This window comes from Balaenoptera musculus, chromosome 11, assembly GCF_009873245.2.
Source record: "Balaenoptera musculus isolate JJ_BM4_2016_0621 chromosome 11, mBalMus1.pri.v3, whole genome shotgun sequence".
Classification (NCBI taxonomy): domain Eukaryota; kingdom Metazoa; phylum Chordata; class Mammalia; order Artiodactyla; family Balaenopteridae; genus Balaenoptera; species Balaenoptera musculus.
Window position 1 is genome coordinate 51717589 of NC_045795.1, and position 14689 is coordinate 51732277.

The 14689-nt window shown below is 43.6% G+C and overlaps 1 protein-coding gene across 1 annotated transcript in view; it reads left to right on the forward strand.

Annotated features, from left to right (window-relative positions):
• Positions 1 to 14689, forward strand: part of GPD1L (glycerol-3-phosphate dehydrogenase 1 like) — a 70067-nt gene that overhangs the window by 42696 nt on the left and 12682 nt on the right. Inside the window, exons 6-7 of the mRNA XM_036870163.1 lie at positions 1302 to 1440; positions 9108 to 9220. Of these exons, the coding sequence (XP_036726058.1) occupies positions 1302 to 1440; positions 9108 to 9220 (252 nt within the window). The remainder of the gene's footprint in view (positions 1 to 1301; positions 1441 to 9107; positions 9221 to 14689) is intronic.

The window sequence follows — 14689 nt, forward strand, 5'->3', positions numbered from 1 at the left end:
TCTCACATTTAGGAGGGGCTGCTTTCTATGTAGAGAGGGTTCGCAGGGGCAGGGGCGGGGGGCGCGAGAGTGGGGTCCCCCAAAGAAAGAACCACCAGCTCTGGAAATCTTGCGTGGTTTGCATTCACTGGGAGAGTAATCATCTTTACTTCCCACTCCTGGGTTTATTCCCGAAAGAGAGAGTTTTTAACCAGAAGTCCACAAACCACCCACAGTGGTCCACAGATAGAATTCAAGAGTTCATGGACCTAAATGTGGGGGCGGAATTGCATTTTTATTCATTTTAACTGAAACAAGTGTTTCCTTCACTTGTGAGTGTAGGCCACAGGCCAGAGTTTCAATGACAGTAGTACTAGCAGGACCTTGACCCTGTGATCAATAGAAATTACAGGTATTTTCCTATCACTTTACAGTGGCTTCAGATATCTCAAAGTATCATGTATGCTCGTCACTACTTGGAAATTATGGTAATTATTAGACCTGCCATGACATCTTTTTATAATTACATTAATAACATACATATATTACTTTGTCACAAATTTGTTTGTTTTTTTTTAACATTTGATAACTATATTTCAGTATAATTGTCTTCCTGGGTAATCTTATGTATTTTGCTTTATGCATATCAGGTCTGAGAATGAGTCCATAAACTTCCCCAGGCTGCCAGGGGAAGAACCCTCTTTGAGAGAGTGTGTTCCGTAGTGTTCACAGGTGAATGTTTATGAAAGCAAACAGTTCAATGTCAGTCATCAATAGAATGGACAAATGAATGGTGGAATACTACACAGTAGTAAATGGGAATGAACCAGAGCATTCATGCAGCCGTGTGGGTGAATCTCCAAAGTAATAATATAGCACAAAACAGCACACAGGTGAGCAGTACAGTTTCATTTATAGGTTTTCAAAAATATACTGATATAACTTACTGTTTAGGTATAGTTTTATGTGGCAAAATGATCAAGAAAAGCAAGGGAACAGGGCATAAAGCATTCAGGATAGGGGTTCACCCTGGCAGGGACCAGGAAACACTAATAAGGAGGATGAACTTGGGGAGAGACACAGGGGACTTCAGTGGTGTCCTTCATGTTCTCTTTCTTAACCTGAGTGGTTACATTTTCATTTTATTTTTACTCTTTAAATGGTACATACACAGTATGTCTGTTTACTGTTGTAAATAAGAGAGATTTTTTCAAGTTGCGTATGCCATTGGAAGTCTGAATCTAGATGACCTATAAAGCAACGATCTCCTGCCTCTTGTCCTTGGTGGTTCGTTTTCCCCTAACTTGCTGACATCCTTGCAGGGCATAGACGAGGGTCCTGAGGGGCTGAAGCTCATTTCCGACATCATCCGAGAGAAGATGGGCATTGACATCAGCGTGTTGATGGGAGCCAACATTGCCAATGAGGTGGCTGCTGGGAAATTCTGTGAGACCACCATCGGTGAGGGCCGCCTGGGGAAGGGACATTGGGTGTCTTAACAGGCACATTTTCCGTTTCTGGAATTTTCTGTAGTGGACTCTTCCCTGCTGCCCTTAACATTCTTGGGGTGGACATTCAGTGGAGTGGGAATTTTATGTAGGAGGCCATTCTGTGGGACTGAAGCGTTTCAGTGACCTCTGGAGTGAAAGTAAAGCCAAGGAGACCATGTTGACCCACTGTGATCCAGTAATGCATTATCGAGGTTAAACACAAAAACACAAGGGTACTTGTACCAAGAAGCAGGTGGTTATATCCATGGTGGGGCCTTAGAAACCCAGCTTTTCTTTTCTTTTTTTTTTTTTTTTAAACAACAGGAATTTATTTCTTACAGTTCTGAAGGCTAGAAAGTCCAAGATTAAGGTTTAACCAACACTTTTCTATGATGAGGGCTCTCTTCCTGGCTTGCAGACAGCTGCCTTCTTACATGGGGGTGGGGGGGGGTGGGAGCAGGGAAAGCAAGTTCTCTGGTACCTCTTCTTATAAGGGAAACCCAGCTTTTCTTTACTCACAGATGCCAGGATCTGGATCCTCATTAGATTCCAAGGAGATCTAGAAATTGATGGGAATGATCCCCACTTTCAGGTGAATAAGCCCAAGGCCCAGAGAGTAAGTTACCTGCCCCAAGGTCACACAGCTAATATAGAACCCAGGCGTGAACTTGGGTCTCCTCTTTTCTTGAAACAGAAAGCTCTTTCTACTCTTACACATTGGTGTTGTGAAAATTTTTGTTTCTTTTAAAAAAGGGCTTTGGAATTCCCAAGTGCCCGTATTATAGGACTCGTAGAAGAGTAATATTGTTGGGTTTGCAGGTGCTTTGCAAAAGTGTATTTAAGTTTATCTACCACTCCAGAACTTACTTCCACCCTTGTCAAACATACTGGCAATGTGAATCATTTCTCCTTGGTAGCTTTGTTAAAGGAAGCTCTGAGCATCTGAGCAAGATCAGGCTGTCTTGAGTAAGATGGGATGTATGGGGAAAGGCTCTCATACATGCCTGTAAGTTAGGCCATTTTCACTTTTTTTTTTTTTTTTTTTTTTGCTTTTTTCTCTTTTATTTGGAATTGTACGGACATTATCTGATTACAGTGGAAAACAGAGATAATCAAAAGAAAACCATTTTTTAAAATTTCTTTATTTGAAAATTTTTATTGGAGTATAGTTGATTTACAGTGTTGTGTTTCTGCTGTACAGCAAAGTGAATCAGTTATACGTATACATATATCTACTCTTTTTTAGATTCTTTTCCCATATACGTCATTACAGAGTATTGAGAAGAGTTCCCAGTGCCATATACGTAGGCCCCTATTAGTTATCTATTTTATACGTAGTAGTGTGCATATGTCAATCCCAAACTCCTAATTTATCCCTCCCCATGCTTTCCCCCATGGTACCCATAAGTTTGTTTTCTATGTCTGTGACTCTATTTCTGTTTTGTAAATAAGTTCATTCATACCATTTTTTTTAGGTTCTACATATAAGCAGTATCATATGATATTTGTCTTTATCTGACTTACAAAAACCATTTTTTTTTTTCAGGTTTATTTATTTATTTATTTATTTATGGCTGTGTTGGGTCTTCGTTTCTGTGTGAGGGCTCTCTCTAGTTGTGACAAGTGGGGGCCACTCTTGATCGCGGTGCGCAGGCCTCTCATTATCGCTGGCTCTCTTGTTGCGGAGCACAGGCTCCAGACGCGCAGGCTCAGTAATTGTGGCTCACGGGCCTAGTTGCTCCGCGGCATGTGGGATCTTCCCAGACCAGGGCTTGAACCCATGTCCCCTGCATTGGCAGACAGATTCTCAACCACTGCGCCACCAGGGAAGCCCCCACAAAAACCATTTTTAATTTCATTTAAATTTCATTATTTTTTTCCATTTGTGGCAAACTATTTACGGCTGTAGGTGTTATATATTCTTTTATAATTGTTTCATTTACTTCTATCAGCGTACATCTTCATAGCTGCGTAGCATTCTGTTGACAATCCATTTATCTGGGCACTTAAAAGAATTTTTTTGGGGGGGGAGAAACAATAATTTTGGAGAGGAGAGATATCACAAATAGTAAAAGGAAGAAAACAAAATGACCTATAATAACATTACCCAGGTTGATATTTACAAGAGCAATATAGTCACAGGTAAGAAAATTCAAACAGTACGAGAAGGTATAAATTAGAATTAAGATTGTAATTTCCCACCTATTCCCTCTTCCAAAGCGAATCACTGTTAGCAGTTCCTATGTATCCTTCCAGAAGAAAAATTTTCATATGTATGCTAGTCTGTATATAGGTTTTATTCTTTCATAGTTAGTTCTTTTATTCATCCGTGCTTTTAGTGCAGCCTGTCAAATTGATATGTAATTACTTCTATCTTTCAAAAATAATTGTTAACTAGTTGTTCCAGCTCAATCCTATTTGCCGGTAATCAATTCGCTAATCAGTTGGTTAGGATTGACTGGTTACACCAATCATTCTATAGGGTTGAGACTTCTCCAATCCTTGATTCAAAACTGTAGATTTGAGGGACTTCCCTGGTGGTCCAGTGGTAAAGAATCCGCCTTCCAATGAAGGGGATGTGGGTTCGATCCCTGGTTGGGGAACTAAGATCCCACGTGCCGGGGGCAACTAAGCCCACGTGCCACAGCTACTGAGCTCACGCCTCAATGAGAGAGCCTGCGTGCCACAAACTACAGAGGCCACGTTCCCTGGAGCCCACGCACCACAACTAGAGAGAGAAAACCTGCACACCGTAACTAGAAAGAAGCCCGTGAGCCGCAACGAAGAGCCCACGCTGCAGCGAAAGATCCCGTGTACCGCAACTAAGACCCGACGCAGCCAAAAAAAAAAAAAAAAAACAGACCTGTAGATTTTAGCTAGGATTTTTACCTGCCTCTTGGCCTTCTTTCTCCCAGTTGGGTGCATTAGACTTTTTTGGTGTGTAACACAGACAAATGCACAGAAGTTACATCTCTTCCTCTGGCTTCTGTTTACCCAGTACTTCTACTGCCTTCTCTGTGGGTTGGTCCATGGCTGGTAAGAGTGACCTGAATTAAATTAAATTAACTGTTGAAAGTAAGATAGAACAGGAAAGTGATACTTTTAAAATTTTCTTATTTTATCTGAATTTAATTGTGAGGAAATATCAGACAAGCCCAAAGGAAGGGACATGGGTACAAAACAACTGGTCCACACTCTTGAAAAATGTCAGTGTCGTAGAAGATATTGAAAGGCTAAAGAAGAAGTCTAGAGAGACCTGACCACTAAGTGCAGTGCAGGATCCTGGGCTGGATCCTGGTTGCCATAAAGGCAACACTGGGGTAATGGGGGAGATTTGAATATGGGTTGTAGTTAGATAATTGTATCAACGTTAAATTTTCCGGATTTGATCTTCGTGCTGTGGTCATCCAGGTCTCCTTTCTTGATGACATTAGCAGCCAACTCATTTTTAATTATGACAGATTCAGGAATCTTAGTCCGCTTGAGTCTTCTGTGGAGGAGGAAGAAGATGGCATTGTTTTCAGTGTCTGGTAAAAATACTAACGAGCATGGGGAACTGCGGCACCCCCTTGTGGCGAGAACTCCCTTCCTTCTTGGGACTGACTTCACAGAGTCTGAGACTTCCACTCAACCCACAAATATTGTTCAAAGTCTGTTATGTATCAGTCATGATGCTAAATGTCAGGGATTCATAAGCCCCTTCTATGTAGAAGGAGCTTCTAGGTACACAAACAGTAGGGAATTACAGACTGAGATGAGGGTTTTGAAGGAGTCTTATTAAATAGGTTGATTATCTCCAAAACTTGGTGTGGAGGAGAAGTGGGATTTTCCTGTCTTTTGGTTCATAGTGAGTTTGGGGAGCCCTTCCACGTGGCTGATGGGCCTTCCCTGTTCTGGACCAGATGCCATGGGTCCCTGCTTGCTGCATCACTGCTTATGACTGGTAATAATAATACGGTCAGTGCTTTCTTATCCATGATTTAAAACAATAAAAGATCTAAATATTTCAAAGGTGCATTTGATAAAGCCATTTGCAGCAACATGAATGGACCTAGAGATTATCATAGTGAGTGAAGTGAGTCGGACAGAGAAAGACAAATATCATTTGATATCACTTATATGTGGAGTCTAAAATATGATTACAATAGCCAGGACATGGAAGCAACCTAAGTGTCCATCAACAGATGAATGGATAAAGAAGATGTGGCACATATATACAATAGAATATTACTCAGCCATAAAAAGAAACGAAATTGAGTTATTTGTAGTGAGGTGGATGGACCTAGAGTCTGTCACACAGAGTGAACTAAGTCAGAAAGAGAAAAACAAATACCGTATGCTAACACATATATATGGAATCTAAAAAAAAAAAAAGGTCATGAAGAACCTAGGGGCAAGATGGGAATAAAGACACAGACCTACTAGAGAATGGACTTGAGGATATGGGTAGGGGGAAGGGTAAGCTGTGACAAAGTGAGAGAGTGGCATGGACATATATACACTACCAAACGTAAAATAGATAGCTAGTGGGAAGCAGCCGCATAGCATAGCACAGGGAGATCGGCTCGGTGCTTTGTGACCACCTAGAGGGGTGGGATAGGGAGGGAGGGAGACGCAAGAGGGAAGAGATATGGGAACATATGTATATGTATAACTGATTCACTTTGTTATAAAGCAGAAACTAACACACCATTGTAAAGAAATTATACTCTAATAAAGATGTTTAAAAAATAAATAAATAAAAATAAAACTGATAAAAATAATAAAAAATAATAAAATATGATACAAATGAACTTATTTACGAAACAGAAACAGACTCACAGACATAGAAAACAGTGGTTACCAAAGGGAAAAGGGGGTGGGGTTAGGATTAGCAGATACACACTACTATATATAAAATAGATAAGCAACAAGGTCCTACTGTATAGCACAGGGAACTATATTCAGTATAATATATTCCATATCCTATAATAAACCATAATGGAAAAGAATAAAAATAAATAAAAGGTGAATTTGAGAAAATGTAAGATTGCCGTACATCAAGCTCACCTATCTAATGGACACCATGTGTAATTTGCAGCCACAGAGGCACCAACAGATGCCACCTTTTATCAGCGGCAAATGGAGAGCAGTCCTCTCCCTGCCATGTGTCAGGTTACTCACAGCTGCTGATGGTTGGATTAAAGTGGCTCGAGTGGGAGGAGTGGGGGCCTGTCTGTAGCGCTTGTGAGCCTCCCTCATGTCGGAGGCCCCAGGCAGTGGCCCTGGTGGTGAGGACAGAGGAAAAAGACAGGAATAACATCACGATGTGAGGCCGGGGCTGCTTTGCCCAACCCAGGTGATGAAACGGTGCTGCTGGTCTGGAGGACTGTTTAAGAAAGGAAGAGGACAGTTTGCTCAAGTGGACATACTTCTAATATTTGGACAGAGGAGAACTCGGCTAAATGACATCATAGCAATGCCTGTAGAATAGGAAATGTGTTTCTTTTCTTATTGTTGTTTATTTTTGGGCCGCACAGCACGGCATGCGGGATCTTAGTTCCCCGACTAGGGATCGAACCCGTACCCCCTGCGTTGGAAGCACGGATTCTTAACCACTGGATCACCAGGGAGGTCCTGAAAATGTGTTTCTAAGTATCGGGTGTAGGTATTTTAAACATTTTATCATATGATGGCAAATTTCCTTAAACCAAACAAAAGTAGGGAGAACAGTATCATAACCCCACTGCCCATCTTTAGTAATGACTAACTGCTGGCTGGCCTTATTTCACCTGTTTCCCACCCTCTTTCCACTCTCCCCTGGATCATTTTGACATTGTATTACTTCTGGGTGTAATTTTGATTGTTGACAATCCTCTTTTTTTTTTCCTGCGTTGGAAGACCATAGTTCTGATTGTGATGTTTGTTGCTTGTTTATCTTCTCTTTTCCCACCCCTGAGAGGAACATAGCATAAAGAGGGAGTGCGGGCCCTGGAGCCAGAGCACCTGGGTTAGAATTCGGGCTCTGCCTCCTACTAGCTGTGTGACCTAGGGCAACTTGGTAAACCTCTCTGGGCCTCCTGTCAGTGGGGCAAATCAGTCATAGGCATGTAAGTATCAGCTATCTTATTATTATTATATAGACCTTTGTGTGATCCTTGTGAGCCTAGGCTGTTTTCACACCTGATTCCTATTTAACCTCAGACAGTCCTGAGCGTGCCATAGTGTTTTACTCATGAGGCTAGAGGAGGTTAAATCAGAGGTTTGCCAACTTGTCTGCCCATTGGAGTCATCTGGGGAGCTTCAGAAATTAGTGATGCCTGCTCCACCCCAGAGCTTGTAATTTAATGGGTCTGGGGTGTAGCCAGCCTTTGGTGTTTTTAAAGATCCTGGGTGATTGTAATGTGCAAACAAGCTTGGGAATAGGCTTGAGAACCTCGAGGCTGGAAGGGCCAAAGTGCCATAGTCCCCAGGCTCTGTGTGGAGATCATCACATGGGAGCTAGGTCTTGGCTGGTGAATTTTATCATCCTGATTTCCGGAGCCCTCCCAGAGCAGAGCGCCACCCTGCATCCCACCAACCAGAGCAGATCTCACATCAGGCTCTGTGTGTAAAGTTTTATTTTTGTTTTGAACTGAAAGTCACTAACCAAAAAAATAACGTGAAAAGTACTGATCCTCCGTGTCATTCTAAGCATGGTCCCAAGGGAGGGGATACAACGGGAACAAAAATGAGGACCCTTTGAATGCATTTCCGTCTTCCACAATTGTCAGTGAACATGTTTGTTGATGTTGTATCAGTTCTCTTGTTGCCATAGTGATGCTAAGTAACAAACAATCCCAGATTCTCAGTGGCATCCAAAATAAGCACAGCTAACACATCTGTGGGTCTGCTGGAGGCTGGCGGATCAAAGCTGGGGTGGTTCTGCTGCTTTGTCTCATCTTCCTGTAGAGTCCAGCGGGCCAGCCAGGATGTATTCTCACAGTGAAGGCAGAGGGACAAAGGAACCAGCCCTACTACTGCACAAATAGGCTTCAAGCCTCCACTATGTCAGGTCTATTAATGTCCCATTGACCAAAGCCAGTCACGTGACTAAGCCCAAGGTCAAGGGGTGGGGAAATCTGTCCCACCCTCTGTGAGTCGAGGCATGTCCTCTGGTCAAGCCAAATGTTGGTAGAAAGGGATGTACTTTCCTCCCCTGGAAGGAGCTTATAAGTGTGTATGGTAGCAAAAAGTTGCAACAGTTTTAGATATCAAACAATAGAAAGATGCTTAGATAAAATATAATGCATTTATGCGGTAAAATACAAAGCAGCCATTTAAAGTAATGTAGAAAGTATATGATGTCACTGAAGATTATTCCTGCCATAAATGGGGGAAAGCAGATTATGAAATCACGTATGTTGTTCTCAATTTTGAGAAAAACTATGTATATTCCTATTTCAGTAAGTTAAAGATGTATGCCAGATTGTTAATGATCCTGTGGTGGGATTGTGGAATATTTTAATTTTCTATTTCTAGTCCTATGACTCTTCAAAATTTCCTATCAGGAAAATATGTTATTTTTGTAATAAGAAAAACATCATTTTAAACTGTGTTACATGCAAAAATTAAGATGAGAGGCTGTTATTAATTTCCTTTTTTCTAACCTTTCAATAGGCAGCAAGGTAATGGAGAACGGCCTTCTCTTCAAAGAACTTCTGCAGACTCCAAATTTTCGAATTACAGTGGTGGATGACGCGGACACGGTTGAAGTGTGCGGTGCTCTGAAGGTAACGCAGCCTTGATATTTCTGCTCACAGGAGGAGAGATCACACAGGGCCACTGCTAGCATCATTGCAGCCGGTCCTGAAGAACGGCCTCTGTGTTCTGTGCACGTACTTCTGGGGAGAATAGTGAATTGGCAGCCTTGTTTATCACTTCCTCCTTTGCCCCAGCCTTTCCTTGGCGGTTAGATTTCCTCTCTCACTCATGGTTGGCTTTTATTTGTAAATCTGGGAGAAGGGTGGGTTTTTGTTCTTTGGGAAATTGACAGCATTAACATTTGGAAAGCCAGGGACTACTTTGATTGTGGAGTCTTACCTGGGAGAGAAGTATTCTATTAATTTATACATTTCTCCTACTTAACTATCTTGAGCAGGAAGAGGAACTTGGCCCCTCTGAATGATGCTACTCTATTGGTTTGATGGTGTGGTTGGTTGTTTTTAAAGGAAAAAAAACAATCTGCTGCTGACAGGTCTTTCTAAGAACAGCTTTATCTTTGCCTGTAAAGGGAAAAGATCAGATTAAAGAACGAGCTTCTATTGGCTAGTGGCTTGGGAGGGTCAAGGGAAGTTTCCACACTTGGTCTTGGGCTCCTGACTTGTTCCCCTCTGCCTTTAAAAGTCGTGGTCGGGGTCCCTCTATCCTGACTCTAGGGAACAGCCCACGGGAAGCTGGGCTGCAGCTTCTCATCCTTCTCCCCTTGGAATCAAAGCTGCATTAGCTGCCATCTCAAAAAAAAAAAAAAGGAAAAATAAAGAGCTTCCATGTGAATGGATAACCCCTTTGAGTCACTTTTGAGTAATTTCTTTTGTAGCAGAAGCGGCTTTTCAGGAATTTGAGCACCTAGGGTAGGAAATTAATCTGGCATTCGCCTCACTTTGTCAGGTGAAAATTGCAAAGATCAAAAGAATGCAGGGGAGACCAGTCCAAAGAGCGCCTTGCCATGCTTTCTCCAAAGTGTACACCTTTTTTCCTGGTCAGAATTGAAAACCACTTTGTAGAATTAATATCGTGTGTGTATGTGTGGTCACGTCTCCATACAGTGAGAATTTAAAAAATTGAAGCCAACGAAAGACTTGGGCTCCCAGGCAGTCCATCTTTTCGAATGCTGGTGGGAGATTCTCACATTGCACATGACCTGCTATACATTTAAGATGCTGGCTTTGGCTGTGTTGTTTATTTTTGTTGGTTGAGATTTTTATGTGTTTTTAATAGTCTTTCATTAAACTAATGACAGCTCGCCAGCAGTGGCACCATGAAGGCCTAATTGCTCAGCATGGTCTGTGTGCTCCAAAGCTGTCTCGAAGTGACTGGGTTATTTTCCGTGGTGGATGGGGAAGCTGTGAGAACCCGCCCAGAACAAAGGAGCAGAGGGAGAAGAAAGATTCTAGATTGAGGGCTCTGGAGAAGTTTCTGCTGATGGGACCACATGCTGGTCCTGTGTCTGAACTCAGCATGGCTTTTCATGTCTGTTGGCAGGAAGCCTCCCGCTACCCATGATAGAGTGGTTCTTGGGGGGTGGAGGCAGATGGGGGTTGAGGACCATTTATCATCCTTCCCCTGGCTTTCCTTTAAACAGAATCAGTTACCATCATTGCTGCCGGCTTGCATCAGAGCTGGGAGTTTTGAAAACTGAGAAACAGGTGCTTTGGCAGTAATTGAGTCTAACCATCCCATTGGACAGATAAGGAGATGAGAGAGCCAAAGAGTAAATGACTCAACCGGCTGTATGAAAAAATTAAATTAAATTAAATTAAAAAAAAAAAAAGAGTAAATGACTCAAACTTAGCAAATATTAGCACGGTCAGAATGTGATCCTGGATTTTAAGATTCAGTCCGGTGTTCTTTGGTTACTCTGGACGACCTGACCTTTCTGGTTGGTGTCCAGGCAGTTGAATGAAATGAAGCCCTCCCTTGCTAGAGCCTGCCCAACCGGGGCAGATGGGCATGTGTTTCTTTGATTACATAATTAATCATTTTGTTGTTTTCTTCCTGATTATAAAAGGTAGTTTCACACAACAGAGAGGTGTAGAGAGGAAAGTGAAAATGACTGATAGACAATCCCTACATCCTGAGATAACCACTATTAATGTTTGTTGTCTCCCTTGCCAGTCTTTTTAGCAAGTACACATTTGTGTAGGTCCCCTTTTTAAAACAAAAACTGGGGCTTCCCTGGTGGCGCAGTGGTTGAGAGTCTGCCTGCCAATGCAGGGGACATGGGTTCGAGCCCTGGTCTGGGAAGATCCCACATGCCGCGGAGCAACTGGGCCCGTGAGCCACAGCTGCTGAGCCTGCGCGTCTGGAGCCTGTGCTCCGCAACAAGAGAGGCCGCGATAGTGAGAGGCCCGCGCACCGCGATGAAGAGTGGCCCCCGCTCGCCACAACTAGAGAAAGCCCTCGCACGAACCGAAGACCCAACACAGCCATAAATAAATAAATTAATTAATTAATTAATTTTTAAAAAAAACCAAAAAAAACAAAAACTGGATCTTACTGTTCAAGCAGTTTGTTTTACTTTTTTTTTTTTTTTAATTTTATTTATTTATTTATTTTTGGCTGTGTTGGGTCTTCGTTTCTGTGGGAGGGCTTTCTCCAGTTGTGGCAAGCGGGGGCCACTCCTCATTGCGGTGCGCGGGCCTCGTACTATCGTGGCCTCTCTTGTTGTGGAGCACAGGCTCCAGACGCGCAGGCTCAGTAATTGTGGCTCACGGGCCCAGTCGCTCCGCGGCATGTGGGATCCTCCCAGACCAGGGCTCGAACCCGTGTCCCCTGCATTGACAGGCAGATTCTCAACCACTGCGCCACCAGGGAAGCCCACGTATATGTCTTTTTATAGTTCACCCCTCTCTCCCAAGCCAGCAGCCACTGATCTGCTTTTGTACACTATAGAATTTTTATAATGGAGTTGTGCAATATGTACTCTTCTGTGTCTGGCTTCTTTCACTAGCAGTGAATTTTTGTTTTAATGTGAAGTTTAAGAGGTACTTCATATACAAAAGTACAGAAACCGTAAGTGTACAGCTCAACCTATGTTTTCTTTTTTATTTAATTAATTAATTTGTTTATTTTTGGCTGCTTTGGGTCTTTGTTGCTGCACGAGGGCTTTCTCTAGTTGTGGCGAGCGGGGGCTACTCTTCATTGCAGTGTGCAGGCTTATTGCGGTGACTTCTCTTGTTGTGGAGCACGGGCTCTAAGGCATGCGAGCATCAGTAGTTGTGGCACGCGGGCTCAGTAGTGGCGCATGGGCTTAGTTGCTCCGCGGCATGTGGGATCTTCCCGGACCAGGGCTCGAACCTGTATCCCCTGCATTGGCAGGCAGATTCTTAACCACTGCGCCACCAGGGAAGTCCTCAACCTATGTTATTTTTAATAAATACTTTATCAGGATTAAGTTTCATTAACAGAGACCCAAAATAATAGTGATTGGGACTTCCCTGGTGGTATAGTGGTTAGGAATCCACCTGCCAATGCAAGGGACACGGGATCGAGCCCTGGTCCAGGAAGATCCCACGTGCCGCAGAGCAGCTAAGCCCGTGCGCCACTACTGAGCCCGTGCGCCACAACTACTGAAGCCCGCGCCTAGAGCCCGCGCTCCACAACAAGAGAAGCCACCGCAGTTAGTCCGCGCACTGCAACTAGGAGTAGCCCCCACTCACCGCAACTAGAGAAAGCCTATGTGCAGCAACAAAGACCCAACACAGCCAAAAATAAAAAATTAATAAATTTATATAAATAAATAAATAAATAATAAAACCTGTGCATTAAAACCAGATTTAGTTTCACAAACAATTTTTTTAAAAAAAGTGGCTAAACAAGGTAGAAGTTCATTTCTTTTTTGTGTAAAAATCCTGAATCCATATGACAACTCCATTCCACCGAATTCTCAGGGACCCAGGCTCCTTCCAGCTCACGAGGTATGGCTCTTGTACTTGTGTTCCAAGATGGTGACCAGAGCTCCAACCATCACATCTGCCTTCCAGGCAGCAGGGTGAAAAAAAGGATAAAGGGCATGTGGCAGCTGTCTTTTAAGGCAGGTTCTGGGAGTCACAGTGTAACACTTTAGCTTCATCTTAATGGGCAGTTAATACTTAATTGTGTGAATATACCTGCTGCAGGGGAGGTTGGGAAATTTCCCCCTCTCTCTGGGTAGCCATAAACTTGCATGAAAATCAGGAACTCTAGGACTCAGGAAGAAGAGGAGAGTAGATTGGGAGATACACCCATTACCTGTGCCACAGAGGCTCAACGTTCTTTGTAGGGTTGTCTGTGGTGAGGCTCACCACCCTAATTGCTGGGCGTGTAGGTTTCCTCCAGGGCTTTGGCTGTGATGAATGTACTGTGGGCCACAGCCTGGTGCCCAGTCTCAGCCAGGGCCGCATGTGGCTGTGTGCATTTACGTGCAAATTAATTAAAACTTTAAAAAAAATTCAAAATTCAGTTTCTGAGTCACAGTAGCCCCATTTCGGAGACTCAGTAGCCACGTTAGTCTTCAGTGAGTCTCAGCAGCTAGTGGCTACTCTGTTGGACGAGCAGATAGCAGACATTTACGTCATCACAGAAACTTCTGCTGGACAACACTGCTCTCGCCAAGGCAGCTTCTCATCAGGGTGTGCAGCCTGGTGGGCTGAGCGTGGGCTTGACCTTGGGCCTCCTAGACATCTCAGCCAGGTGGCCTTACACAGTACCCAACCTGCAAACCATACGTGGTACCTCGGTGTAGTTAGCCTACACTTTTCAGGTTTCCGCGAGGTCAGATGCACTCGGAGGTGGCCTCAGGAAGAGTCAGGCGGGTTGTTGGACTTACAGAAAATACTGACTTGGGTTTCAGCAGGGCCATTCTCCCTAGGTGGTGATAGTGTTTGCATAAACTGTGGGTCACATGGGCTGCTCCTCCAGTTTTGTAGTCTTTTTGTGGGAGGGTGGGAGCGAAAGAAACTGAGCCCTATCCAACCCGCCCCAATTCAGGACTGCAGAGACCGCACTTCGCAGAGGAGGATTGCCTCTGAGTATTGCTATCACCCGGGAAATGGGCAGCGGCTTAAGGACGCCTGTCTTCTGAAAATCATGGTATTTTTAGCTCTGTGTTTAAAATAGTGAATAAATGTTCACTATTCACATGAATAGTTTAAAGCAGATTTAAATGCCCAGCGGATAGTGATAAATTTCACAGCTGAGCGATCTCAGAGGACATCTGTTCGGGTGCTATTCAGACATGATCTGACCAGCTCAGTGTGTTTATTTTTCTTTTGACAGTGATAAGTGGTAGGTGAGAGAGTGAGGATTTCAGGATGCATCATATGGTGATTAAACGGGCCCAGGGTCCCCTTAGAAGGGAGGGGTTGACTCTGCAGTGGCCCCTCCTCCCCGTGGTGGGGAGGCCAGACATCCAGGGCAAACTGGGAGGTGTTCCCAACCTGTGTGCCCCTGGGCCACGGGCACCCTCCTCTGCCTTTTCTCTGAGCGCAGTGACATAGAAG